The sequence below is a fragment of the Scyliorhinus torazame genome, chromosome 2, assembly GCF_047496885.1.
Source record: "Scyliorhinus torazame isolate Kashiwa2021f chromosome 2, sScyTor2.1, whole genome shotgun sequence".
NCBI lineage: Eukaryota > Metazoa > Chordata > Chondrichthyes > Carcharhiniformes > Scyliorhinidae > Scyliorhinus > Scyliorhinus torazame.
In genome coordinates, this window is record NC_092708.1 from 321,132,711 (window position 1) to 321,160,131 (window position 27,421).

General features: G+C 43.2%; 2 protein-coding genes and 1 long non-coding RNA gene across 5 annotated transcripts in view; 2 read left to right on the plus strand and 1 right to left on the minus strand.

Moving 5' to 3' along the window:
* LOC140400264 (TATA box-binding protein-like 2) overlaps window positions 1-19,080 on the plus strand; it is a 54,905-nt gene extending 35,825 nt beyond the window's left edge. The window contains exons 6-7 of the mRNA XM_072489695.1: window positions 14,392-14,486; window positions 18,269-19,080. Of these exons, the coding sequence (XP_072345796.1) occupies window positions 14,392-14,486; window positions 18,269-18,345 (172 nt within the window). The 3' untranslated portion in view covers window positions 18,346-19,080. The remainder of the gene's footprint in view (window positions 1-14,391; window positions 14,487-18,268) is intronic.
* LOC140400296 (uncharacterized) lies at window positions 6,370-20,850 on the minus strand. 3 transcript variants are annotated; one of them, XR_011938085.1, is made up of 4 exons: window positions 20,543-20,850; window positions 11,159-11,224; window positions 8,621-8,692; window positions 6,370-6,571 (listed from the first exon to the last, which is right to left on the minus strand). It is a non-coding gene; the product is annotated as an uncharacterized lncRNA (long non-coding RNA). The 3 variants fall into 3 exon arrangements; XR_011938087.1 differs by lacking the exon at window positions 20,543-20,850 and adding an exon at window positions 19,978-20,251; XR_011938086.1 differs by lacking the exon at window positions 20,543-20,850 and adding an exon at window positions 19,886-20,251.
* Window positions 20,352-27,421, plus strand: part of atg14 (autophagy related 14) — a 72,812-nt gene continuing 65,742 nt past the window's right edge. Inside the window, exons 1-3 of the mRNA XM_072489697.1 lie at window positions 20,352-20,602; window positions 26,759-26,821; window positions 26,997-27,039. Coding sequence (XP_072345798.1) covers window positions 20,379-20,602; window positions 26,759-26,821; window positions 26,997-27,039 — 330 coding nt within the window. The 5' untranslated portion in view covers window positions 20,352-20,378. The remainder of the gene's footprint in view (window positions 20,603-26,758; window positions 26,822-26,996; window positions 27,040-27,421) is intronic.

The window sequence follows — 27,421 nt, forward strand, 5'->3', positions numbered from 1 at the left end:
CTCTCCAGCTAAGTGTTTGCATGGCAATGGCCCAGAAGTGTAAACTACCTCCTGGCTAATTGTCCTGTGTTGGGAACCTACCGAATTTTTAAATCATCATAACTTTGGATAGTTCCAACAGGGTTACATATCCAGATCCCCGCCTCAATTAACTATGGGATTTCCCCCAACTCTACTTGATTGGATCTTGACCCACCCTGCCATCTGACTGCCAACCCCACATTCAGACCAGCTACCAACCACCCCCCTTGGCTTGTCCATTTCAGTGGGACCTTTTTCTAAAATTAACCTAGTTTGCAGCAGTTCTTGTTCTTCAATCTGTCCGAGCTCAACTTCACACTGGGCCTTGGTCTGGATCCTGGCTGGCCTGAGTCAGAAGATCGGGTGAGAGGCTTGGAAGAAATCCACAAACTGTTGATTACCACTACAAAGGAGTGGTCAACCTGGTGAAGCTACAACACGACTTGCATAAACCGCATATGCGACTGATACAGTTAAGCCATTCCACAACCAACGGATAAGATCGAAGCTCTGCAGTCCTACCACATTCAGTCTTGAATGGTGATGGACAATTTAACTGGGGAGGAAGCTCTTCAAATATCACCCTCCATGATGGGGGAGCTCCACTTATCAATGCACAAGAGAAGGCTGCAGCGACTAGGAGTGCTGAGTTGATGATTCATCTCTGCTGGGAGGTTGCCAGTATCACTGGGCCAGTTTTCATCCATTCGATCCACTCCACGTGGTATCAAGAAATGGCTGAAGGCACTAGATACAGCCAAGGCTATTAGCCCTGGCGAGATTCCAGTAATAGTGCAGAAGACTTGTGCTCCAGAACTAGCTGAACCATTAGCCAAGCTGTTCCAGTACATAACACACTTTTCATTATGTGCCCAGAGTAGGACAAATCCAACCTCCCCCATCTAATTATGATGGATAATAAGGCTGAGCCAAGACCTGATAGAAGTATTTAAGTTCTTGAGTGCTAAAGGGCAGGGTAAACAGTGAGAAAGTGTTCCCATTCAAAAGAGGTCATCCAGTACTAGAGGGCACATTCAAAATAATTAAAGGAACCCAGTGGTGAGGAAAAGCCCCAAAGGGTGCTTGACATCTGGAACAAATTCCCAAGATGGAGGTGGACGCAGATTCAATCAGGACAAAAAGGAATTGAATTGCTATCTGAAACACGTGCAAGGTGATGGGGATAAGGCAGGGTAGTGGGACGAGATGGAATGCTCTATCCGCTCTTATGGGCCTGCTCACTGATCCTCTGTTTGAATTCTCCAGAGCCACTCGGCTCCTGACCTTGGTCCAAACATTTACAAGAGAGCTGAATTCAAGAGATGATGTGCGAGTGAGTGCCTTCAACATCAAGGCAGCATATTGTTGTGTGTGGCATCGAGGAGCCCTAGCAAAACAGTCAATGGGAATTAGGTGGGGGGGTAGAAAACTTTCCGCTGGTTCACATTTATTGGAGATCAGTTTGATTTGATTTATTGTCACATGTACCGAAGTACAGTATTTTTCTGCAGCCAAGGGAATGTACAAAGTAGACCAAAAGAATCAACAGAGTACATTGACAAATGGTACATCAACAAACAGTGATTGGTTACAGTGAGGACCAAGGGGCCAAACAAGCAAATACATGAGCAAGAGCAGCATAGGGTGTCATGAATAGTGTTCTTACAGGGAACAGATCAGCCCGAGGGGAAGTCATTGAGGAGTCTAGTAGCTGTGGGGAAGAAGCTGTTTCTGTGTCTGGATATGTGGGTCTTCAGACTTTTGTACCTTCTGCTGATGGAAGGGTCTGGAAGAAGGCAATGCCTGGGTGGGAGGGGTCGCTGATAATACTGTCTGCCTTCCTGAGGCAGTGGGAGATGTATACAGAATCAATGTTTGGGTGGCAAGCTTGTGTGATGCGTTGGGCTGAGTTCACCACACTCTGCAGTTTCTTGTGATCTTGGGCTGAGCAGTTGCCAGACCAAGCTGTAATGCAGCCGGATAAGATGCTCTTTGTGGCACATCTGTAGATGTTTATGAGAGTCGATGCAGACATGCCGAATTTCTTTAGCTTCCATAGGAAGTAGAGACGTTGTTGGGCTTTCTTAACTGTTGCATCAACGTGAGTGAACCAGGACAGACTGTTGGTGATGGTGACCACCAGGAACTTAAAGCTATCGACCATCTCCACTTCGGAGCCATTAATGCAGATGGAGGGGAGGGGGGGTGTCGTGCTACGCTTCCTGAAGTCGATGATCAGTTCCTTCCTATTTCCGACATTTAGAGAGGGGTTGTTTTCGGTACACCATGCAACCAAGTGATTTATCTCCCTTCTGTAGTCTGATTCGTTGTTGTTTGAGATGCGGCCCACCAGTCATATCATCCGCAAACTTATAGATTGAGTTGTAGTTAAATCTTGCCACACAGTCATATGTGTAGAGGGAGTTGAGTAGAGGACTGAGCACACATCCTTGCTGGGCCCTGTTGTTGAGGACTATTGTGGAGGAGGTTTTGTTGCCTATCCTGACAGATTGCGGTCTGTTGGTGAGAAAGTCAAGGATCCAGCTGCACAGGGTGGGCTGAAGTCCAAGATTGCAGAGTTTCTCAGTCCCAGGATGCTGCTGCAGGAGTTCTTCAGGGTAGTGTCCTCTGCCCAAACATCAATGACCTGTCCATCTTCAGGCCAGATAGAAATGTTTGTTGATTGCTGTGTTCACCAATCGTGACTCCTAACAGTCCCCATGTCCATATGGACAACATTCCAAATTGGGGTGATTTGTGGCAAGTAACACAAGTGCCCAGCAAAGATCATCTCCAACCAGAGAACCCAAGCATTTCCTCTTAGGAAGCCCTATTATCAACATCCTGGGGGTTATCATTGACCAGAAACTGAAGTGAAAATAACATAAATGCTGTCGCATTTATCAGGAGGCTGGGAATTCTGCAGAGCAAGTCTCTTCCTGATTTCCCCAAAGCCTGTCCACTGTTTACAAGGCACAGGTCAGGAGTGTGATGGAATGGGATACTGCAGGTCAAGTCTCTTCTTGACCTCCCCCTGGCCACACACCCACACAGCCTATCCACCATCTACAAGGCACAGGTCAGGGGTGTGATGGAATACTCTGCACTTAACTGGATCAGTGCACTTCCAAGAACCCACTCTTGATACCATCCAGGACAAAGCAGCCTGCTTCATCAGTACCCCATCTAGAGGGGTCTACTCCCTCCACCAGTGGCAGTGGTTTGCCATCTGCAGGATGCACTGCAGCTACTCATGCCTTCAACAGCACCATGCATACCTGTGATATCTACCACTTAAAAAGGACAAGGGCAGCAGATGCATGGGAACACCACCACCTGCAAGTTCTCTTGTAAACTACATGCCATCCTGACTGGGAGATATATTGCCCTTCCTAAGCTGTCAAAATCCTGTACCCTCCCTAACAGCACTGTGGGTGTACCTACACTATGTGGACCTGCAGTGGTTCAAGACAGCTCACCACCACCTTCTCATGGGCAATAAATGCTGGTCTAGCCAGCAATGCCTGTATTCCGTTAAATAAAAGAACCTATTCTGTTGTATCCAAATAGATTCTTGTATAATTAAGGATCAGGGAGGGCAGAGTGGAATTTATGGATTACATCCAGAAGAATGTCCTTGGCCAGTACATTCTGGTCCAACTCTCAAAGTGGCATTGGTGGACATGGTGCTGGGGATGAAATGGGCCAAGTGGCTGTGGGAAACACTTGGAGAAGAGTGAAGGTTTAGTTTAGATTGGTATTGGAGAAGAACAAGGAACAATAACTTCAGTGGAATGAGAGGATTCAGCTGGGGAAAGGATTGATGGGAAGAAACTGTAATGAAAAAATGGGTGATCTTTGAGGAGATGCTGGTGCAGGCTATGTACATTCCAACAAGGGTGAAAGGTAGGGAACCTAAAGCCAGAGGGGAGGCAGTGGTGTAGTGGTATTGTCCCTGGATTAGTATTCCAGAGACCCAGGGTAATGCTCTGGGGACATAGGTTTGAATCCCACCAGGGCAGATGGTGGAATTTGAATTCAATAAAAATCTGGAATTAAAACCCATCTGGTTCACTAATGTCCTTTTGGGAAGGAAATCTGTTAGCACTGCTGCCTCAACTCCAGGATCCTGCGTTCAATTCCAACCTCTGGTGACTGTCTGTGGCGTTTGCACTTTCTCCCTGTATCTGCGTGGGTTTTCTCCGGGTGCTCCGGTTTGCTCCCTCAGTCCAAAAATGTGCAGGTTAGGTGGATTGGCCATGCTAAATTGCCCCTTAGTGTCAAAAAGGTTAGGTGGGGTTACTGGGTTATGGGGGTGGAGGCATGGGCTTAGGGTCACTGTCTGTGCGGAGTCTGCACGTTCTTCCTGTGTGTACGTGGGTTTCCTCCCACAGTCCAAAGATGTGCAGGTTGGGTGGATTGGCCATGCTAAATTGCCCTTGGTGTCCAAAAAGGTTAGGTAGGTGGGGTTACTGGTTTATGGGGAGAGGGTGGAGGTGTGGGACTTAAGTGGGGTGCTCTTCACAAGGGCCGGTGCAGACTCAATGGGCCAAATGGCTTCCTTCTGCACTGTAAATTCCTATGTTCTAAGTAGGCAATTCAGCCCGATGTTCCAATATGGAATTTGAAAGCTTTGTGCAACGTACCACAAGGCTTTGCTTTGAGGCGGTTGGAATAGGAGGGTCAGTGTCCGCTTACATTAAAAAGTTGGTCCACGGGCAAAAAAAAACCCACGTTTCTGTAAATCTCAAGACCAGTTATACTGACCTGATACTGTGCTCTTCTCCACAGATGCTGCCAGACCTGCTGAGTTTTTCTGGCATTTTGCATTTTTTATTTCTGTTTTCCAGCATCTGCAGTATTTTGCTTTTATTAAATTTTGGTAATGGTTGTTGAGATTGGAGTTGGTTCTCCAGGATCAGTGCTTGGGTTGTTGTGTTTTTACTATACATGTCTCGAGGAATACAAACTTTGCTGATGATACCAAACTTGGGAGGTGTGGCAAACGGTAAGGATGTTACAACCAACTGCAACAGGACTACCAGAATGGGCGTATGAGTGGCTGATTTAATGTGGTATAAGGTGATGCATTTTAGCAGAAAGGAAAGGGAGAGGCAGTGGCATTGTCCTAAGGTGTAGGGACAGGAGGATCTTGGAGGTTATTTGCATAGATATTTGAGGATGGTAGAACCGCATATTTAGCAAAGCAGTTGCAATCCTGGATTTTACCAAGGTATAGACTATAAAAGCATGAGCGTTTATGTTGAACCTTTTATAAAACTCTAGTTGTACCACAACACACCCAGTTTGGGTTGTCTCACTTTTGAATGCGAGGTCCTTGCGAGGGTGAAGAGATTTACCAAAATTGTTCCTGGGATAAAGTAATTTAGCTATAAAGTAAGTGGGGAATAGCTGGGGTAGTTCTCCTTGCAGCAAAGGAGATCAAGAGGAAATTTGATAGAGGTGTATGTGATTATGATAAGGTTGACGAAGAAAAGCTGTACCCCTTAGCTTATCCTGCAAAAGCTAGCTGGATTGCTCAACCGAGAAGCAGCTTGGACTCTATGGACTGAACAGTTGCCTTCTGTGCTGTTTTCCCACAACTTGGGATATTAATACAAAGATATTAGAAGAGAAGTGACATCGTTGGTTGAATGTTATCTTCGTTATACATGGGCTAGAAATCATTTTTGTGTTCGGGCATATTTTAAACTAGCAAGAACATCTGCAAATAGTCTAATGTTAAGTATAAACATTTAAATGTTTTTATTGACGTTTTAAAATAGCTATTTCTGTCTCCCCAGGTTTTTTAAATGACCAGCACTTTATTTACTTTCACTTGCACTAGTGCACAAAATTTCAACTTGTGCGGTTCTGGATTTACTGAATTTTGTGTATGCCTTTGCTCAGTCGTGGTGCTCTTGAGTCAGAAGGTTGTGGGTGCAAATGTTTTCATGCAAGAAACTAGTGCATAGGTTGGTACATACTTCTGGTCAGTCTGCTCAAGTAAATGTAAAGTATCCCATGGTGCTAATTGCAGATAAGGTGTCTTCTCCCTGTCTCTGGTCAACATTTGTCCCACAACAAGCACAACCTAAATGACATTACTCAATCATTTATTTCATTGCTCCCTGTGGGCAATGTTTCTGCACTTCAAATCAACTATTAGTTATGGAGCATTTTGGGGTATCCAAAGGGTGTTGAAGCGCTATATAAATGCAAGTTTGTTCCTTATCTATGTCACATGGGTATTTGAAGAGCCAGACAATGGCAAGTACCAATGTATTGGTGCAAATTCATGCTGGGTCATTGTCAAATGGGAAGTAAAGGTATGTTATTTTGGAAGTATTTTTCAAGTGTTTCTTTCTCCAGTTATTTTTAATTCTCCATTAGATACTTAAACATTTCAAATGTATACAGTATTGCATTTAATCCATTCAGGTCCCTTGCATTAAAAAACAGAAAATACTGGACAACTTAGCCAGTCTGACTGCATCTGTGGAGAACAAAGAGAGCTGACGTTTCGAGTCTGGATGATTCTTTGTCAAAGCTAGAGGAAAGAAGAAATAAGATCAGATTTATACTGTTGTGGGGTTGGATAGAGGGAGATTGACAAAGATGTCATGGACAAAGGGAATGTAAATGGTGGTGATCAAGGCCAAGAAAGTTTCTGGTAGTGGCACATGTGTTAATGGCAGAACAAAGGTAAGCGGGATGTCAAAGGACAGCTCGGAACTGGGAACAGATGGTTGGGGAAGAGGGAGGGGAGACAATGGTGAGGGGAAAACGGATTGATGGAAGAAATGAAATGATATTGAAAATAAATTCAAATAAAAATGGGGTGGAGAGTTCATAGTCTGGAAGTTGTTGAACTCAAAAGTCCCGAAGGCTATATCGTGCTGTAATGTGCCTAATCGGAAGAGATGCTACTCCTCCAGTTTGCGTTAGGCTTCACTGAAACATTGCAGCAGGCCAAGGACAGTGAGTTTAAATGGCAAGTGATAGGTAGGTATGGGTCCTGCTTGCAGACGGACTGGAGGTGGCAAAGCTGTCACTCAGGCTTTTAGTATCTTCAATATACAGTTGACCACACTGGGAGCAGCGAATGCAATAGACCAGATTGAAGGAGGTGCATGTGAAGCGCTGCCTCACTTGCAAGAGTGTTTAGGCTCTTGGATGGTGAGCAGGAAGGAGATAGAGGGGTGGGTGTTGCACCTTCTCTGGTTGCATGGGAAGGTGCTGTGGGAAGAGGGTGAGGTATTAGAACATAGAACATTACAGCACAGTACAGGCCCTTTGACCCTCGATGTTGTGCCGACCTGTGAAACCACTCTAAAGCCCATCTACACTATTCCCTTATCGTCCATATGTCTATCCAATGACCATTTGAATGCCCTTCGTGTTGGTGAGTCCACTACTGTTGCAGGCAGGGCATTCCACACCCTTACTACTCTCTGAATAAAGAACCTACCTCTGACACCTGTCTTATATCTATCTCCCCTCAATTTAAAGCTATGTCCCCTCGTGCTGGACATCACCATCCGAGGAAAAAGACTCTCACTGTCCACCCTATCCAATCCTCTGATCATCTTGTATGCCTCAATTAAGTCACCTCTTAACCTTCTTCTCTCTAACGAAAACAGCCTCAAGTCCCTCAGCCTTTCCTCAAGATCTTCCCTCCATACCAGGCAACATACTGGTAAATCTCCTCTGTACCCTTTCCAATGCTTCCACATCCTTCCTATAATGCGGCGACCAGAATTGCACGCAATACTCCAAATGCGGCCGCACCAGAGTTTTGTACAGCTGCAACATGACCTCATGGCTTCGAAACTCAATCCCTCTTACCAATAAAAGCTAACACACCGTACGCCTTCTTAACAACCCTCTCAACCTGGGTGGCAACTTTCAGGGATCTATGTACATGGACACCGAGATCCCTCTGCTCATCCACACTGCCAAGAATCTTACCATTAGCCCAGTACTGTCTTCCTGTATCACCTCACACTTTTCTGCATTAAACTCCATTTGCCACCTCTCAGCCCAGCACTGCAGCTTATCTATGTTCCTCTGTAACTTGTAACATCCTTCCGCACTGTCCACAACGCCACCGACTTTAGTGTCATCTGCAAATTTACTCACCCATCGTTCTACGCCCTCCTCCAGGTCATTTATATAAATGAGAAACAGCAGTGGCCCCAAAACAGATCCTTTTGGTACACCACTAGTAACTGGACCCCAGTCAGAACATTTCCCATCAACCACCACCCTTTGTCTTCTTCCAGCTAGCCAATTTCTGATCCAAATTGCTCAATCACCCTGAAACCCATGCCTCTGTATTTTCTGTAGTAGCCTACCGTGGGGAACCTTATCAAACGCTTTACTGAAATCCATATACACCTCATCAACTGCTTTACCCTCATTCACCTGCTCAAAGAACTCAATAAGGTTTGTGAGGCACGACCTACCCTTCACATAACCGTGTTGACTATCTCTAATCAAATTATTCCTTTCCAGATGATTATACATCCTATCTCTTTTATAAATCTTTCCAAGATTTTGCCCACAACAGAAGTAAGGCTCACTGGTCTATAGTTACCTGGGTTGTCTCTACTCCCCTTCTTGAACAAGGGGGCAACATTTGCTGTCCTCCAGTCTTCTGGCACTATTCCTGTAGACAAAGATGACTTAAAGATCAAAGGCTCAGCAATCTCCTCCCTAGCTTCCCAGAGAATCCTGGGATAAATCCCATCTGGCCCAGGGGACTTATCTATTTTCACACTTTCCAGAATTGCTAACACCTCCTCCTTATGAACCTCAAGCCCTTCTAGTCTAGTAGCCTGAATCTCAGTATTCTCCTCGACAACATTGTCTTTTTCCTGTGTGAATACTGACGAAAAATATTCATTTAGCACCTTTCCTATCTCCTCGGACTTCAAGCACAACTTCCCACTACTGTCCTTGACTGGCCCTACTCTTACCCTAGTCATTCGTTTATTCCTGACATATCTATAGAAAGCTATAGGGTTATCCTTGATCCTACTTGCCAAAGACTTCTCATGTCCCTTCCTGGCTCCTCTTAGCTCTCTCTTTAGGTCCTTCCTAGCTAACCTGTAACTCTTGAGCGCTCTAACTGAACCTTCATGTCTCATCTTTACATCAGCCTCCTTCTTACTCTTGACAGTGTTTCAACTGCTTTAGTAAACCATGGTTCCCTTGCTCGACCACTTCCTCCCTGCCTGACAGGCACATACTTATCAAGGACACGCAGTAGCTGTTCCTTGAACAAGCTCCACATTTCCATTGTGCCCATCCCCTGCAGTTTTCCTCTCCATCCGATGCAGCCTAAGTCTTGCCTCATCGCATCATAATTGCCTTTCCCCCAGATATAACTCATGCCCTGTGGTATATACCTATCCATTTCCATCACCAAAGTAAACGTAATCGAATTGTGGTCACTATCACCAAAGTGCTCACCTACCTCAAAATCTAACACCTGTCCTGGTTCATTACCCAGTACCAAATCGAATATGGCCTCGCCTCTCGTTGGCCTATCTTCATACTGTGTCAGGAAACCCTCCTGCACACATTGGACAAAAACGGACCCTAAAGTACTCAAACTATAGCGTTTCCAGTCAATATTTGGAAAGTTAAAGTCCCCCATAACAGCTACCCTGTTGCTTTCGCTATAATCCAGAATCATCTTTGCAATCCTTTCCTCTACATCTCTGGAACTTTTCGGAGGCCTATAGAAAACCCTTAACAGGGTGACCTCTCCTTTCCTGTTTCTAACCTCAGCCCATACTACCTCCGTAGACGAGTCCTCAAATGTCCTTTCTGCCACTGTAATACTGTCCTTGACTAACAATGCCACCCCTCCCCCTCTTTTACCACCTTCCCTCAGCTTACTGAAATATCTCAACCCCAGCACCTGCAACAACCATTCCTGTCCCTGCTCTATCCATGTCTCCGAAATGGCCACAACATCAAAGTCCCAGGTACCAACCCATGATGCAAGTTCACCCACCTTATTCCGGATGCTCCTGGCACTGAAGAAGACCCACTTTAAACTACCTTCCTGCCTCCGGTACACTGCTGCAACTTTGAAACCTTACTCATGACCTCACTACTCTCAACCTCCTCTATACTGGAGCTACAATTCAGGTTCCCAAGCCCCTGCTGAACTAGTTTAAACCCTCCCGAAGAGCATTAGCAAATTTCCCTCCCAGGATATTGGTACCCCTCTGGTCCAGGTGTAGACCATCCCGTTTGTAGCGGTCCCCCCAACCCCAGAATGAGCCCCAATTATCCAGAAATCTGAAACCCTCCCTCCTGCACCATCCCTGTAGCCACGTGTTCAACTCCTCTCTCTCCCTATTCCTCGTCTCGCTATCACGTGGCACGGGTAACAACCCAGAGATGATAACTCTGTTTGCCCTAGATCTAAGTTTCCACCCTAGCTCCCTGAATTCCTGCCTTACATCCCTATCCCTTTTCCTACCTATGTCGTTGGTACCTATGTGGACCACGACTTGGGGCTGCTCCCCCTCCCCCTTAAGGATCCCGAAAACACGATCCGAGACATCACGCACCCTGGCACCTGGGAGGCAACACACCAACCGCGAGACTCTCTCGTTCCCACAGAATCTCCTATCTATCCCCCTAACTATGGAGTCTCCAATGACTAATGCTCTACTCCTCTCCCCCTTCCCTTCTGAGCAACTGGGACAGACTCTGTGCCAGAGACCTGTACCCCATGGCTTACCCCTGGTAAGTCGTCGTCCCCCAACAGTATCCAAAGCGGTATACTTGTTACTAAGGGGAACGACCACAGGGGATCCCTGTACTGACTGCTTCCTCCCAGCCCCTCTCACTGTCGCCCATCTATCTTTATTCTTCGGAGTAACTACATCCCTGAAGCTTCTATCTATGACCACCTCTGCCTCCCGAATGATCCGAAGTTCCTCCAGCTCCAGTTCCCTCATGCGGTTTCTGAGGAGCTGGAGATGGGTGCACTTCCCACAGATGAAATCAGCAGGGACACTGACGGCGTCCCTCACCTCAAACATTCTGCAGGAGGAACATTGCACTACCTTCCCTGCCATCCCCTCTAGATTTAAAAAAAGAAAGAGCTTACCTGTTATTCACTCCCCTTCTCTGTAAGCACTCACTGAGCAACCTCTGCGCCCCCGCACGATAACACCTGAGGGAAAATAAAAGAAAAACTACTTGCCAATATTGGTGTGGAAATATAGGTTTCTGGCTAACTATAACCAAGGCATGATGGGCAAAGATTCAAAGTAATGTGTTGCCTGTTTACTCCAGTGTATAAATATCCCAGGAGGATTGCTGTACTTTGGATTCTTGCTGTAACCCTTGCTTAGGTGTGGTCTCCCCTTGCTGCAAGTAAACTAAATTAACTGTTGATAACCTGTATTTAGTTGCCTGGGTCTTACGCGAGTCGTGTTTTCTACATTGGGGGTGATGGAAGAGTAGACCAGGCTATCCCAGAGGGAAGGGTCCCCACGGAATGGGGGTGGGGTGAGAAAAGGGCTGTTTGGTGCTGGCATCATGCTAGAGTGGTGGAACTGGCAGGGGAGGGTTCTTTGAATGTGGAAGCTGGTGGGTGAAAAGTGAGGACAAGAGAGACTCTATCCTGGTTCTGGGAGGGAGGGGAAGGGAAGGGAGTGGAAGGGAAGGGAGTGGGCAGAGGTGCAGAAGTTGGATCAGATATGGTTGCGAGCACAGTCCACTACAATGGGTAGGAAGCCATGATCAAGGAAGAATGAAGACATTTCAGCAATGTGACATTATACACATGTACAGCATGTGAAGAGTTTAAGTCTAGCCAATAGAGGGAGCTAAGAGACAGTACTATGGACAGTACTATAAATTGCACTGGCTCTTGGGCTTGGGGAGGAGATTAGATCTGGAGCTGAAGAAGATAAGATTCATAGCATATTGTAAAGTTAGTTAAGATGTAATTGTTGTAGTTAGGAGATAAGAGATAGTGTTAGTGAGTGTAGTTTAATTCTTACATGTATGTTTGCTATTCAGAATCCAGTGTCAAACTCAAATTTAGTGGTGTTAATAAAATTAGTTTAGTTATTCAAAAGAGCTTTGTGTATCTTTGTGATCACTATGCCTTCCATCCTGGAAACCCCTCCCAAACATCACCACACACAGCACAGTTTTGGAAAGTGGCATCATCGGAACAGAGGCGATATACTGGGAGAATGGGATGGGGTCCTTGAAGGATGTGGGTTATGAAGAGCTGTAGTTGAGGCAGATATGGGAGTCAATGGGCTTGGATACTGGTGGACAATCCCTTCCCAGCCCCTCTGTCTCCATTTCTGGGGATAGGAAATGTCAGAGATGGACCATGTGAACATGATGAGGCGGGTGGAAATTGGAAGCAAAGTTAAATACATCTTTCCACATCCAGATGGGAACAATGTAAACTACTGGAGATTGCAGTCTTACATGGAGCATTCTGGTCAGTTAATCGGCTGTAGTCACTGATGTGTTGGGTAGGCTGGGTCGATGTGGACTGCACTTGATGCAGTGTAGCGAGAGACAGACCTCCAACACTTGATAAGATACAACACAATTTAATTTAACATCTAAACTATTATACATGTTCAACTGTGGGTTGACACTATGCTGACTTGACTGGAGACCTGATACTAGCCTAACCAGACTTACTAGCTACCACATGGTGTTTGCACTGGCCAGCTCACTAACTCTGACTGTCTCAGTAGCTGGGTCCCGAGAGAGCGGGAAACCTAGTGCCCTCTGGCTTTATAGTGGTCGTGTCCTGTTTGGTGATTGGCTGCTCTGTTGTGTGCGCTTACTGGTCATCCTGTGTCAATCACTGCCTGTCTGCACTCCATTATATACATGGACGTATATTATGACAGTCACTTGTGTTTCAATCTCTATATACTGTTAAATTAGTGGTTTCTGCTCCTTTTTAAAATGTTTTCTTCCCATTGGCCATGTGTTTACATTGCACTAACTTTTGGGACATGGATTACATAAAACTAAGTTTCTGATCCTACATTCTTTACAACCAGAGGTTTCTCCGCTGTTTATAAACCCATGCATAATTAATGAATTTCCTCATCGCAATTTTAAATACATTTTCTTGCTGCAATTAATATTCACCATTTTGTCAACTGAATCGACACTATGATGAGCTCAAGGACTCTGCCAGTGATCATCAGAAAATATTGCATAGAAATGACATTGCCCTTCAATTATTTGATGTCTAAAAGTCACAGTTGTTAAGCAGCCCACTGATGTTCAATGTGAGGGCTCCCCAAATCCCAGAAGATAAACTTGGAATGCTGGTTCTTAATTTGTTTTGTGATTTGGAGAAAACCTGAGATTAAACCTGCTATAACCTGCCTGCTTACCATTGGCTGGGGACGAATGACAATCCCACAATCCTGTGGGAGTATGAGCTTCCCCACTGAGGAGGGGGGGGGGGGGGGGGGGGCGGAGAAATCATTAGCAGACTCCCTGTATAAATAAAGCTGGCCAGTTTGGAACCAGCAGGAAGGAGTAAGCAGCAAGTGAGGTTGCTGCTGTTGTGTGTATGTGTATCACAAGAAAGGCAACAGTAAAGAACAATTACCACAATAATAGTTACCCAGATAGTATACCCAAGTTACACCCCCCCCCCCAACCCCCAATCTAAATCTATCTATTTTACTAAACTCCAAGCATACATCTTCCCAAAACAACACTCCATCAGTTTTTAAACCAGGTGATAGATCCAGCAAATAATTACCACACAGGATCTATAGCTTTATTTTGGGCACCTTTTACCTTTTCTAGTAGAATTTAATAAATAGTCTGCCACAGACTGACTTCTGTTTTCTTTTTGCACAACAGGTTGATTAGCTTGATTCTGAGAGCTCTGGTTTGCAATGCAACTGGTTGTGGCTGTGATCTAGGTCCCTAGACTGCTACACTCCACTTGGCTTAACAAAGTATCTGTTTTCCCCCAGTGCAGCTAAATCTCTATCGGCTTCTCTTTACTATTCCAACTTCCTAACCGTGCACTGGTTATTCTCCACATCAGGACATGGGTCTTTGTGGTGTTTCCAAAGCACTTAGGCTATCAGCATGGGCAAATTTCAAAATGTTGAAAATGATTGTCTAGCAACTGAGATTACTTCAGAAAAACATTTTCCTTTTTAGGACAAAGTTCATATATTTGAGAATAAAGCCATTGTAAGATAATTGAATTACTGTGTATCAATACAGGAATGGGTTCAAACTATTGTCGACTTAAATATATGGGTCTCAGTTAAGATCTCTCCAAATTTACACTTTTTAATGCAGCTTTTTTTCACTTTCCAGTTATGAACCAGAACTGTTCCCAGGACTTATTTACAGAATGGTGAAACCAAGAATTGTTCTGCTTATATTTGTTTCTGGAAAGGTTGTTTTGACAGGTAAAACAAATCTGGTTCACTTTTATTTTTAAATTGATCTATTGCATTGTTCGATAAATTATATGTAAACTGAATTGAAGCTTATTTGAATTGTTCAAATTGTTCTATTTGTCAAAAGAAAATATTTTTGTTCAAACTCTTTGCTCTCTCTGGTTGCAACCATTTAAAAGCATCTCCGCCAAAGTACCTTTTTTACATCCTTGCACCTGCTAACATAGTCGATGAAATTTTCTCCTTTATCCATTTCAATTTATACACTGATCCATTTGAATTCATGTACCTTGAATCAACTTTTTTTTTCCCCAAGATCCGCTTATGGCTTTTTAAAATTACTCTGAATCAGAAAGGAATAATTTAAGGTGTATACAAATCAGATTTTAGATGAATTTTTATTTGTGCAATTGAGCTACCGTGGGCCTACTTTCTTTTGGTGTTATAAATTCTATATAATGATTGAGAGAAACTACAAGACTAATTTAGGAAAATAGGAGAGCATTAATTTTACACTGATTTAGTGAATATTATGCAGTCAGGAAATGACTATATATTTCAGCAGCACTTTGTCATTTATACAAGTAATTGTCAATAAAATAGCCTCGCCATATCTAGGCCAGGACTATCTGCCCGCTGCTGGTAGCGGAGTTCCCAATGTGCTGGAGAATCTGGTGTTGGGCAAAAAAACTGGAACTGCTCCCTGCAAACGACAGCATTGAGGTTCACCCTCACTGACAGGGGTTGCAAATGGGTCATTTGCATCCTATTAACGGGCCGGACACTGGATTTTCTACGTCGTCTCTATGATGCTCCTGCCCCCTTGGCTGGGATTAATGTGGGCATGGATTTGTCAGTGTGGCTCTGACACGGTGGGCCAAGTGGATAGGTATTTAACGTAGGTGCCCCATGTCCATCAGAGCCCCCCCCCAAAAAAAAAAAACAAGAAACCAGTCACGTCTGCCTGGAAGCAAAAAAGCAGTCCAGGCAGAAAGTGATAAATCACTGCTTTTTCACTTGCCTGTCTTTACACCTGCTGCCTCATCAGATGGTAGGAAGTGGCAGCTGTAATAATTTGAAACCCAAAACACATCAAAAGGCTTCAAACCCCATCAGATCCTTTGAACTGCTAGACTTCTATTCATTTTAAAAGAGAAATAGCTTTTAGTCCGGTTTAATTGACCAAGTAATAGCTTCCAGACAGACAGGACTGGATGGTTTATTTCCATTTCCCTTTATGCTTGAATGCATCTCAAAGTACCCTGCTTTGAACTTAACCATAATGTTTATTAAAAAAATCTTGGGAGTTAAGTGCTTTCACTTTTTTTCCTCAACAGAAGGCACTTAACTGCTTCAGGAGTTCACAGCTAGATCGCAGGAATGGAATCCCTCGAGCTCCCCACTATGCATAAAACTGCATGTCAAGGGGAGAGTGAATCACTTTTGGGTGCCACTCCTAGTGCCAGCGCTGACGAGAACCAATCTGGCAGTAGAACATGGTCTCCCAAATGGAGAATCTTGCCCCTAATTTGAGCCCTGTGCAAATGTTTAGTTCCTAAGCATGCCACTTCAATGAACTGAAATACTATTGACACAACCAAATCATATTGGAAATAAGCTGATTTTTATTGATTTGTATGTATTTTGTCTGACTCAAAATATTTCTCTATACATGTCTCTTTTTTTAACATACAAATTAGGAGCAGGCACAGGCCATCAGCCTCTCTAGTCTGCTCAACCATTCGTAACATCATGGCTGATCTGATTGTAACTTCAACCCCACATTCCTGCCTATCCCTGATGAGCTCCATGCTTTAGTTATAATAACTGACTCTTATTTTGATCCCAGACCAGAACCCAACAATGGCTAGGATACTGAACCAAAACCCCAGTATTTTAGTTTATTTGTAAGACTACTTATTTGTAAGAATACTGTCATGTGAGGGTACCTTTAAGACATGGGTGTTTAAGCAATGTACCTTTAAGAAAACAGTGATGTCATAGAGTGGGTGGAGCTCGGCTCAGTTCAGCCATTTTGCAGTTTAAAAAGTGCCTGGCTGTTTTGCTGTGAGCTGATTAAAAGGAGAAAGCCAGTTTGAGACAGCAGCTTGAGAAGTTCTGGTTTGCTGTGAGTTGCTTGAAGGGAGCGAGCCAGTTGGAAAAAGCAGTGTTGGCGTGTGTCTGTGTGTCCAGACAATTTGCAGGAAGAAAGCAAGGTGCTGGAGCTGAAGTCAACCAAGCTAATATATCTCTGCCATTCTACAGAAAATATATATATCCTTTAACCTGATGTGATACTGTTTAAAGGTGTTAAGTCTCTTTGAAGTTTGAAGGAACATTTTAAGGAGTTATTTACTGTTGCAATATTTTCTGAGTTATCTTTGAAGTAAGGGGTGTTAAGAGATCCAATGTTTATTTAAGATGTTCAGTTGAGTTCATGGAATAAACAGTGTTTTGTGTTTAAAAACCCACGTGTCCATAATTGTAATATCACACCTGGGGAAAAAGCCGTGTGCTAGGAAAAGCAACAAATTCATTAAAGGGAGAGGTTGGTTGAACTCCATGATACATTTTGGGGTTCTGAAAACGCCTCGCCCATAACAATTTTCTCCAGGATTGATCGCATGAAGAAATAGGGACTTGGTATTTTAAAACAAAATTTAACACTTAAGTGGCACTGTAGCACAGTGGTTAGCACTGCTGCCTCACAGCGCAGAGATTTGGGTTCAATTCTGGCCTTGGCTGACGGCGTCTGCGTGGGTTTCCTCCCACAGTCCACAGATGTGCAGATTAGGTGAGGTTATGTGGGTAGGGTGGGGAGTGGGCTTGGTTGGCCTTTCAGAGGGTCGGTATAGACTGGATGGGCCGAATGGCCTCCTGCACTATAGGATTCTATGATCACACCTGAAAATAGCTTACAATTACCCCATAAACAGTATTTAGTTGGCTAGACATCTGGTTTGCAGTGCAGAGTAAGGCCAACAGCGTGGGTTCAATTACCACACAAGCTTGAGGTTATTCATGAAGGCCCTCGTTCTCAACCTTTCCACTTGCCTGAGGTATGATGAACCTTGAGTTAAATCACCACCAGTCAGCTCTCCCCCTCCAAGAGGAAAGCAGCCTATGGTCATCTGGGACCAAGGCAACTTTATGTTTTACTAAACAATACTTCTCCACACGGTAAGTAAAATACCCTTAATTACTATTTGTATTCCCAATTAAGACAACAAGAAAGAAAAAAACATGAGCTCTCAAACCATCCGACATTCCAATAGCACAGTAATACTTGCTTTCCAGAACAGATTGGCTCCTGTTGGAACCCCAGCAGACTCTGACTAGATGTCTTCAAAAAGCTGTTTCAACTGGTTTGTTTCAGCTTCTCCCTTGACTTCAGACAAGTCTGCATGGCTTCAAATATTTTTTTTAAAAACTAGTAGCCAGGTCAGACCTCAACTCAAAAACTTTCTCAATGTCTGAATACCTTGGCCCCACCCAGCAACCTTCCCAGACTGAAAACACATCAACTCCCCAGCATCAAACAACAGTGCATTTGCTGAGGCTTTTGCCATGATCAATTTCACCTCTGGTTCCTAAATGTTTTCTGGTCTTGCAGAACAAGGTTCCTTTAAAGCATAAGTACTGCGGTCAAACACACTCTAATCCAGCCTTTTAACCCTTGAATTGCAAAATATTTTATAATCTAATAATCTAAAATCCTGCATTCATTACATGCCTGAATAGAAACATCAACTATGTAGTACTCAAAATAAAAATGTTTGTTTATCCTGTAGGTGCCAAAGTCCGTTCGGAGATCTATGATGCATTTGAGAACATTTACCCCATTTTGAAGGGCTTTAAGAAGGCCTAGTCGCAAAGCCAGAATTCCTTTTACAGACATTCATATACCTCAAACCAGAACTGATATGTGGATGAGCACATATGAAAGTAATCACTTCCTTGGTACTACATCTTTTGCAATATGCAAAATCATAACACAAAATTGAAGAGAATGGGTCTTCTGGAATTTTAATTCAACCAACCAAACAAATCTGCAGTTCTTTTCATAGCAAGTATTTCCATTCCATATGTTAATCACTCCTTGTTAGAACAACTTACTAGTGTCAATTCTATACTTTCCTTTTACTCGTTTGAACTTGTCCCCAACTTTACTCCTGCAGCTTAATTTGAATTAACTTTGTTTATACTAATTCCTATCCTGTGTACCTATGAGATCAGTGTTTCCTCCTTTTGAGATGTGTTTATCCTCTCCATACTTCATTATTTCACTTATATTTCCTAAGTTTATTTGTCAGTTGCTGTTCCTAATAAGGTGCCATGTTCAAATTAAGTAATTAGCAGTGAGTTTCTAAATGAGAGATTCCAATACCATTCTATGAAGCAGCACATTCAAACAGCTTGAGCAGATATAAAATGTCCTTTTTGTGGAATAAATGATCTAATTCTAAAACAATGCTAATTTTTGCTGATTTCAGTATGGATGGAGGAAAAGTGTATTTTGTACAGTTTTTGTATGGCTTTAAGAATCCATGATAATTAGATAAATTTGTATTTTGAAAGCAATCTGTTGCAGAAAATAAATGAGTAAATATTCTAGATTTGTATTTGGTTTCAAATTTTTTAAAATATGGTTTTGTTAACCAAGTAGAAATTTCTTTAATTTTCCTCGTCTTCCCATCCAGCCAAATCATCCTTGCAATCACTTATAGTCAATACCTCTTCAGCATGCATCACTGTTTATGCAGAGTATGCTTTTGCAAATGGCCAGTCTCGTAACTTCAGAAACATCAGAGGTTTCAACCTCCTATGTTCACAAAATAGTTGAAACATACAAACTACATCCTTCATTCAATCCCCAGTCTAGTTTTAACTCTGGTACGGGTATTGCAACAGGCCACAATACTTCTGAATTATTGTAGTTGTGCCAAAGTCATATGAATACTATTCAGCCCCTGCTCTGCCATTCAATAAGCTCATTATTGATCTGCTTGTCTCGAATGTCACATTCCTATCTATCCCCATAACCGTTGATTCCCGTGCCTACTTCTACATCCACTGCAAAATGTTAATGATGTGGAGATGCCAGCATTGGACTGGGATGAGCACAGTAAGTCTTAATACCAGGTTCAAGTCCAACAGGTTTGTTTCGAATCGCTAGCTTTCAGAGCACTGCTCCTTCACCTGAGGATGGAGCAGTGCTCAAAGCTAGTGATTCGAAACTAACCTGTTGAACTTTAACCTGGTGTCGTAAAATATTAAATACCCGCTGCTTTTGAGGCAGAGCATTCCAAAAGTGCACAACTCTCAAATTCTTCTTGTATCTGTCCTAAATGCCCTCCATCTCCCAGTAATACTGATGATTGGTAAAAGTGACCAGGTCGCTCGCCTACCATTTGCATGTTTGGAGTCACTCGTATTGTGAGTGGAAGAATGAATTTTTAAAAATGCGGTTTAATTACAATGGGGAGAGGGTTAAATCCACCTTTTAGCCCTTTAACGTCTTTTAGACGTTAGTTGGCCTCGTGTGTACTTGCAGCAGCTTCTATTTTTAACCTCTGTGTCCCCTTCAAAACTTTAAATGGCAGAAGCTCCATCCCTGAGCTTTTCCGGGCTCCAATCGAGGGGTGCAGAGAGGGAGATTATATTCCACGGTAGAGTTAATTCGCTTTTGCCACAACACTACGAACATTCACTAGGCTTTAACCGTTCCTGCTCTATGTCGAGGGGGAGGAACCGCCTCCGAGCCAGTCACCCATCACTTGGTGCGCTCCCCGCGCGCCGAAGGCAATTGGTGGGCGATCGCATGTGACACCAACCCACAATGCACCCGAGTTAAACAAAACCACGTGACCCCCCTCCCATCCTGCAGAGCGCGCGCTCAGTATGGCGTCTCCCATGGAGCGGAGGAGGGCTCCGCGAGCCGGGGCCGGCCACACACGCGACCAACCTCCGCCGCCACCACTGCTCGACTCGGTGGACGATGCCGAGGGGCTGTACGTGGCCGTGGAGCGCTGCCCGCTCTGCAACACCGCCAGAAGGCGCCTCACCTGCGCCAAATGCATCCTGGCCGGAGATTTTGTTTACTTCGACAGCAGGAACTCGGAGAGGTATTGTTTACCAGCAGTGAGACGCGAATGTTGTTCTTGCAAGAGGAGCAGGGCGGTCCGCGGCCGGCTTAAAGGCCCCACACAAGACCCCTGGGCCAAGTTGTCCAAAATGCAGCATTAAGTCACAGCGGTGTTTTCTTGGGGTTGGGTAAGGTTCTCTGGTTAAACATGTATTACACGAATGTTCAGCGGGACATACACTGGCCCGTCACTCTTCAGCAGCAGCAATGGGAGCCATAAAGCCCTCTTCCCACCCTCCCTAATCCCAATTCCACCAATAGCCTGGTTGAAGAAAGAATACGACTTTGCTGTTGTGCAATCCCTTGCCGCTCCCAAGGTGCACGGTTCTCTAATGTGTACAAATTTGGGCATGTATCAATTTTTGTCCTCTTGCGGACGAGCAAAAGGCTACGAGCTGCCAAGCATTCTGAATATATGGAACTCATTTTATGCTTTTGATTTTAACGTTGTTCCAATTTCGATACCATGACATTCAAAGCAGAATTATTGGAAATTGAAACACGCTGCTGGATATGCCAGAGGGCCAGTTAGTACCCCCAAACAAAGATTAATCACTGTTTGACCACCCTACACTGCTCTGAGTAGATATATCGCCACACTGAGTATTCCACTTCATTAAAAACATATGACGGGTTATCCCTTTAGAACTTTTCCATCATGATTATGCTGGGTTGCTGCAGGAGTCACGAAAAATACTTTGCATATAATGTAAAATTGTACTATAAAATTAGAGTTGCCGTACAAGAAAAATTAAATTTTTACAATGCCTATCTGGAACTGCAGGACATAGCCACAATTGAAAGATAGTGTAGGCAAAAGGTGATCACTTTCAATTGCGATTCTTTCCTCTATCAGAACTACTCCAGAGACTTGAGCATATTATTTAACTTCACAGTGCAGTGCAATACTGTTGGCGGTACCACCTTTCAGATGTTCCCTCCATGGCCTGGACCATCCCACTACCAGAATTAAGAGAGATTATCTGGACATTCATCCCGGTGTTGTTTGTGGGACGAGAGAGGTTGTAGAAGGAAGGATTTGGGGAAATCAAGTGGAGAAGAGGAACCTTAACTGGTTGAGGTCAACAAATTTGCATCTTTAAGGAATAATTGGGTGAATATATTTAAAGTGGACAAAGATAGAGGGGTTATGGGGATAGAACGAACAATGCTCTTGGTTTGGGACTGATCTGGCACAAGCTAAATGACTTCCAACTGTGATATATCAACACCATGCTTGAAATTGTCACTAGAAGGCCAAATTGGAAACCTGCAATAACTAACACCAACAGTTCTAGTACTTTGATACTGATCGCATGCCAATAGATACGAATTGGATACATGCAAATTATCATTACCATCCTAGCATTAGCTGAGGTGATCAGTCCGCACATAAAGCAACAGGTTCAAAAAAACAATTCTTATAATGGTCTCCACTCTCTTATCTTTAGGGTTTGTTCTTGAACCAGACTTATTTTTTGCCTTCCTGGTGAAGTTTGATCCACTAATTTTGTGTGTTCTTTTATCAGTTATGGGGACATTGTTACTGCAGCTTTACCAAGCCAGGTGACTGAATCACCCACAGCTGAAAATATAGCTTTAAGCAATTTATAATTTCTGAAAGATAGTTTATGTACTTTGGCTATAGAAATCAATTTATTTCCAAAATTGACACTGCAAGCATTAAAATTACCCAGAGTTTATTTTATAGTTGTGTTCCTTTGCTCTCCCAATTTCAACTAATTTCAAAAATGATAGGGAAAGATTGGCTGGTCCATTCAGTATGTTGTTTATATTTGTGATATCCATCACAATGTAGGCACAAATACAAAGGCAAAATACTGCAACTACTGGAAATTGAAATAGAAGCAGAAAATGTTCAGGTTTGGCAGCATCTGTGGCTAGAGAAACCAAGTTTGAATGTAATAGGTTTTGAGCAAATGGAAAAGCGGGGAGCGTGATAAGAACTAAAATGAAAGGTTGGTGATGGGGTGGAGGTCAGAAAAGATTAAATGACAAAAGGTTTCATTGTAGGATGAGACAATGGAGTACAATCTGTGCAATACACTGAGTGTTCCAGTTGGTCCTGGAAATTAAACATTTAGTCGTGTAGTACTAAAGGGTTTTTCAAACTGTGGGTCACGACCCCTGGGTGGGTAGCGGGCGGGTCACGGAACGATTAGTTGCAGCGTTCCCGATTGCGGGAGGAGCGCCCAAAGGCTGCGACTGGCTTTTAGGAATGCCGGGTGGATCAGTGCAGACTCAATGGGCCGAATGGCTTCCTTCTGCACTATGTTCCATGATAGGCCTTTAAATGCAAACAATGCAGTCTACCCACCAGAAGTGGCAGCAGAGAGCAGGCCGCCCACACCTGGCACGTACACTGATGTCACAGGCCCTGAATGTCTGTACGTTTGGTGCAAAATCACAGGAGGGATTCCTCCCTTTTCTCGCTGCGAGCAAGAACTGTGAAGAACTGAAGATGGATCATTTTGTTATAAGGAAGAGAGGATCAGAGACACAAACAGGCCGGGATCGCACAATTGAATCTGCTGGAGAGAGCTGATCAGGAGAGTCCATGGCAAGACAAAGCAGTACTAGTTTGAGCTATATACAGAGCTCCAGGGCCTCTAGTGAACAGAAAACTAAAAAGAAACTGAAATTGGGAACAAAGCAGTAGAAAGATGATTTCTTGAGGTGTGGCTTTGTTAATTGTGCCAATGCAAATCAGGATGCAAAGCCTATGTGTCTTCTATGCAGGGAACTACTGGCAAATGAAAGTTTAAAACCACAAAACTTCAAATGCATGGCAAGTTCAAGGACAAACCTTGATTTTTTTCAAAGAATGCAGCGAGAACTTAACCTTAAATCATCAGCTGAAGTCCTTAGCAGTAATGTAATGTTGAATGACAAAGCACAATTAGCCTCTTACATGGTAGCTTACCATGTAGCTAAAGAAAATGCCCCACTATATTCTCCCTGCAGCATTAGACATGGCTTGTATGGTCCGAGTTGAGAGGTCAGCTGTAAAACTGAAATGCAACCAGTGATAACAGTGGCTCGCTGAATTTGTAATGTTGCTGAGAATTTAGAATTCCGGCTTATTTCTTGTTTAAAGTCAGCAGAGGAGGTCTCAATACAACTGGATGAAAATATAGACACTTTGGATTGTACAGACCTGCTAGTTTACGTTGGGTATGTTTGGCACAATACATTTCTTGAGGATTTGCTGTGCTGCCTGATCTTACCGACCAGCACGACTGGAGCACAGATTTATGAAGGGTTGAATAGTTATGTGGTTGGAAAGTGTGGGCTCGACTGGGTTCATTGCAGAGGAATCACAAGTGTTGGGAAAGCCAATCTGACTGGGAAAAACAGAGGACTTATTACAAGGATTAATAAGGCAGCTGGCAGGGCATTGCTTGGAATCATTGCCAAAGGCATCAAAAGCAATTGTGTTGAAAGGAGTTGTGACAGTTGTGAATTTTATTTATCGCAGCTTTTTGAGGCTGTGTGTTTCGATATGGGGGCCAAGCGCACACATTTACTATTCCACACACGGATACGTTGGTTGTCAAGGGGCTGGGTGCTTGTCAGAGTTTACGAATTGCGGTATCAGATCCATGCTTCCCTCCTTGAGAAATCATCCCCTCTGGCTGATTCGTTTGCTGATGAAACTTGGATGCTAACTACGTCTTACCTTGCAGGCACCTTTTCAATTCTAAATTAACTGAATCTCAAATTACAAGGGAAGGATGATGATTGCTTTCGGCGCTGTAAAGAAATAGCTGCTTTCCAAAAGTCATTGAACCTGTGGCAAGTGCGAGTACAAAGCCAAAACTACAACATGTTCCCCACACTGCTACGACATATCAAAGAAGGCTGTGTTAGTAAGAGAATTGTCAATAGACTGGCAAGCCTTATTCAGTTGCATCTGGCTGCACTGATCAACAGTTTTTGTCACTACTTTCGAGAGGAGAAGTTTCAGATTTTGAGAGGAGGTGGGTGAAAAATCCTTTTTAAGTTTGAGATCCCAGAGTCAATTATTAACTTACAGCTGATTCCAAATGAAGAGACTGAACTTTTATGCCTCACCTGTGACAGCACATTAAAAACATGCCACAAGTCCATGAGGCTGTCAGCATTCTGGAGTACTGTCTCTGAGGAGTATCCAGTGCGGAGTAAAACAAGCATTTTGTCGCTAATGCCCTTCATAACAACCTACGTGTGCGAGATTGGATTTACATCCTCAAGTATGAAGATCGCACAAAGGAACTGGCTGAACTCAACACCTCATATGCACATTGTCCTCCTGTGAACCTGATTGGCGTGAGATCGTGAGGACTAAGCAGGCTTACCTGTCGCATTTAAGGGAAGCGAAATGGTGTGTTGCGAAGGTTGGCGGGCGGAGGTCCTGAAAGCTGGCGGGTGTTGGTCCCGAAGGTTGGCCGGTTGGTAAAAGTGGGTTCCAGGAAACAAAGTTTCAAAAACACTGCCATAGACACTACCTATCCCACTCCGAGCATGTCATCTCCTGGGAGAAACCAGGTAAAAAAACAACAATTTAGTGTCTCCACTGAAAGTCTCCAGGCACTTCACAAATCCAGACCAATTGGTTGATGGGGGGGTTGAAACATCGCTAGCTTCTCCCTGACCCCTTTATGCAATTATAACTATTCATATTGGCCCTGATTTATGTTACGGGCAATCTATCTCTTGTGCAGAGTAATTTCAACCAGAAACCAGCCAATTTTGTTTGAAGGAAGACAGCATATCAATGTTCTCTATAATAGCTGACAATGTGTTCCATGGTCTCTCTGTTCATTGGGTGAAGAACAATGTGCCTTATACTAAACCTTGTTCTGCCCTTAAGTAACCTGTAAGCATTACTCTGGTTCTCCCTAACCTATCCAGTTGAAATAATTGGTTAACATGAAGAGGGGGCGGGGGTGAGAGACACCAACCAGAATACAGGGCAAGCAAGGCAAAGGGGCCAGAGGGGGAAAAGGGCAAGGAAGCACTTGGGTGAGACCACATCAACAGCACCAAGGTATGCCCAGGTGGTGCCAAAGGCGCCCCTGGCATGTTTTAATACCAGGAGGAAACAATGGCACGGTTGTGGTAACCGTTCACTGGGGGCCAAAGTTAGGGGCCCCTGTACCTGTAAACATGTTACCTATACATACCTGTTTATGTTCCTATTTTTTCGTCTTGTGTACCCAATCTAGATATATTTTTATTACTGAGTGATGTTCCTTGCAATGTTATTATAAATGCAAACCAATAAAAAAAACTTTTAATTTAAAAAAAAAAATACCTTCATCAAAGTGCCACTGATTTTAGACATTCATATCATAGGAGGTGACTTGTGGTTTGACATCCTTCCATATGGTTTGAAATCCCTTTACACTATTTTCAATGATTCTGACTGTTTAGAACAAGAGACAAGTGCAATTGGTGTCATCGATTGAATGATTCAGTTTGCTCCAAAATTTAAACATGAAATGTGTGTTGTGCAAGACAGCATAGAAATCTCATGTGGAATGGTGCTCTGACTTTTATAAACAGCTAATATGTACAACCAGGCTGAGTTATTTCAAAAGACTAAATGTGCAAGAGAAGTTGGGGTAGCAATAAATACAATGATAATTGTTCTGAAGTGTAAGGTTCCTGTACACAATTCACAACTGATTCATGTTGTAATTATTTTATTACATTTTGACAAAGGTTAAGTCTAATTTCAAAAAGCAGTAAGAACTTTTTTGTGAAGTATTACGCACAGGATGTGCAAGGTTGCAAGGCATATCATTAAAATGTCAGGAAACTGCATATTTTCAGATCTCTGCCTTACAGAATATAATACAAATATAATATGGAATTGTTTCAAGCTACCTCTAGTTTAAGAATTGTGGTTAAATTGTCCTAACATAGCTTTTAAAAATGAAATACAAGTATCCAAGAAATTTACTGTGGAAAACTGTCACCTAGCAGTTTTCATTATTGATTTGCTATTAAACTCTGCATCATTCACAGTTTGTCTTTAAAAAGCATTTTGAACTCTGTATATTAAATCTGTAATTTAATTGTGCATTTCTGAGTAGTCAGTCATTAGAATCTGAGATTTGATTTCTCACAGGTATGCTGACAAGATGGAACGGTTAAAATGTCTGAGGAATGAGAAGGAAAAGTATCAGCAACAGTAAGAATTGATGTTTTATTTCTGACACTTTATTTTGCTTGAATATATGGCTGAAATTTTACTATTGACATTTAATTCCCTATATTCAAGAGCAAATATATATTTGGCATGGCATTACTGCTCATACATATGTATGATGAGTCTGGTTTTCAATTTTGTTTGTTTTATTTTGCAGAGTTATAAAAGCTATTGAAGGCAAGTGGAAAACCGATCAATTGGTAAGTTTTATTATACAATGCATTCTGGCACTTGGTAACAACTGAGTAGCTTGGTGTGTGTGTCATTCAGATTGCTGAATGACAGTTCAGATCTGCCTCTATAATCAAGAATTTGGACATTAAATGTTACATTGCTATAATCACTTACATTTTCTCACCCCACCCCGGTGAGTAACTTATTGAAGTTGGAGCTATTGAGGGTCACTGGAAGTGGTTTGGTTTCTTTTTGTTGGAGGTGGACATTACCTGGCATTTGCATGGTGTGAATCTTATTTACCATGTGTCAGCCTGATGTTGGATGTTATCAATGCTCTCAGCGGCATGAGCTACATCATTATTGGAGATATTAAGAATGCAACTGAAAGTAATGGAGACACATCAC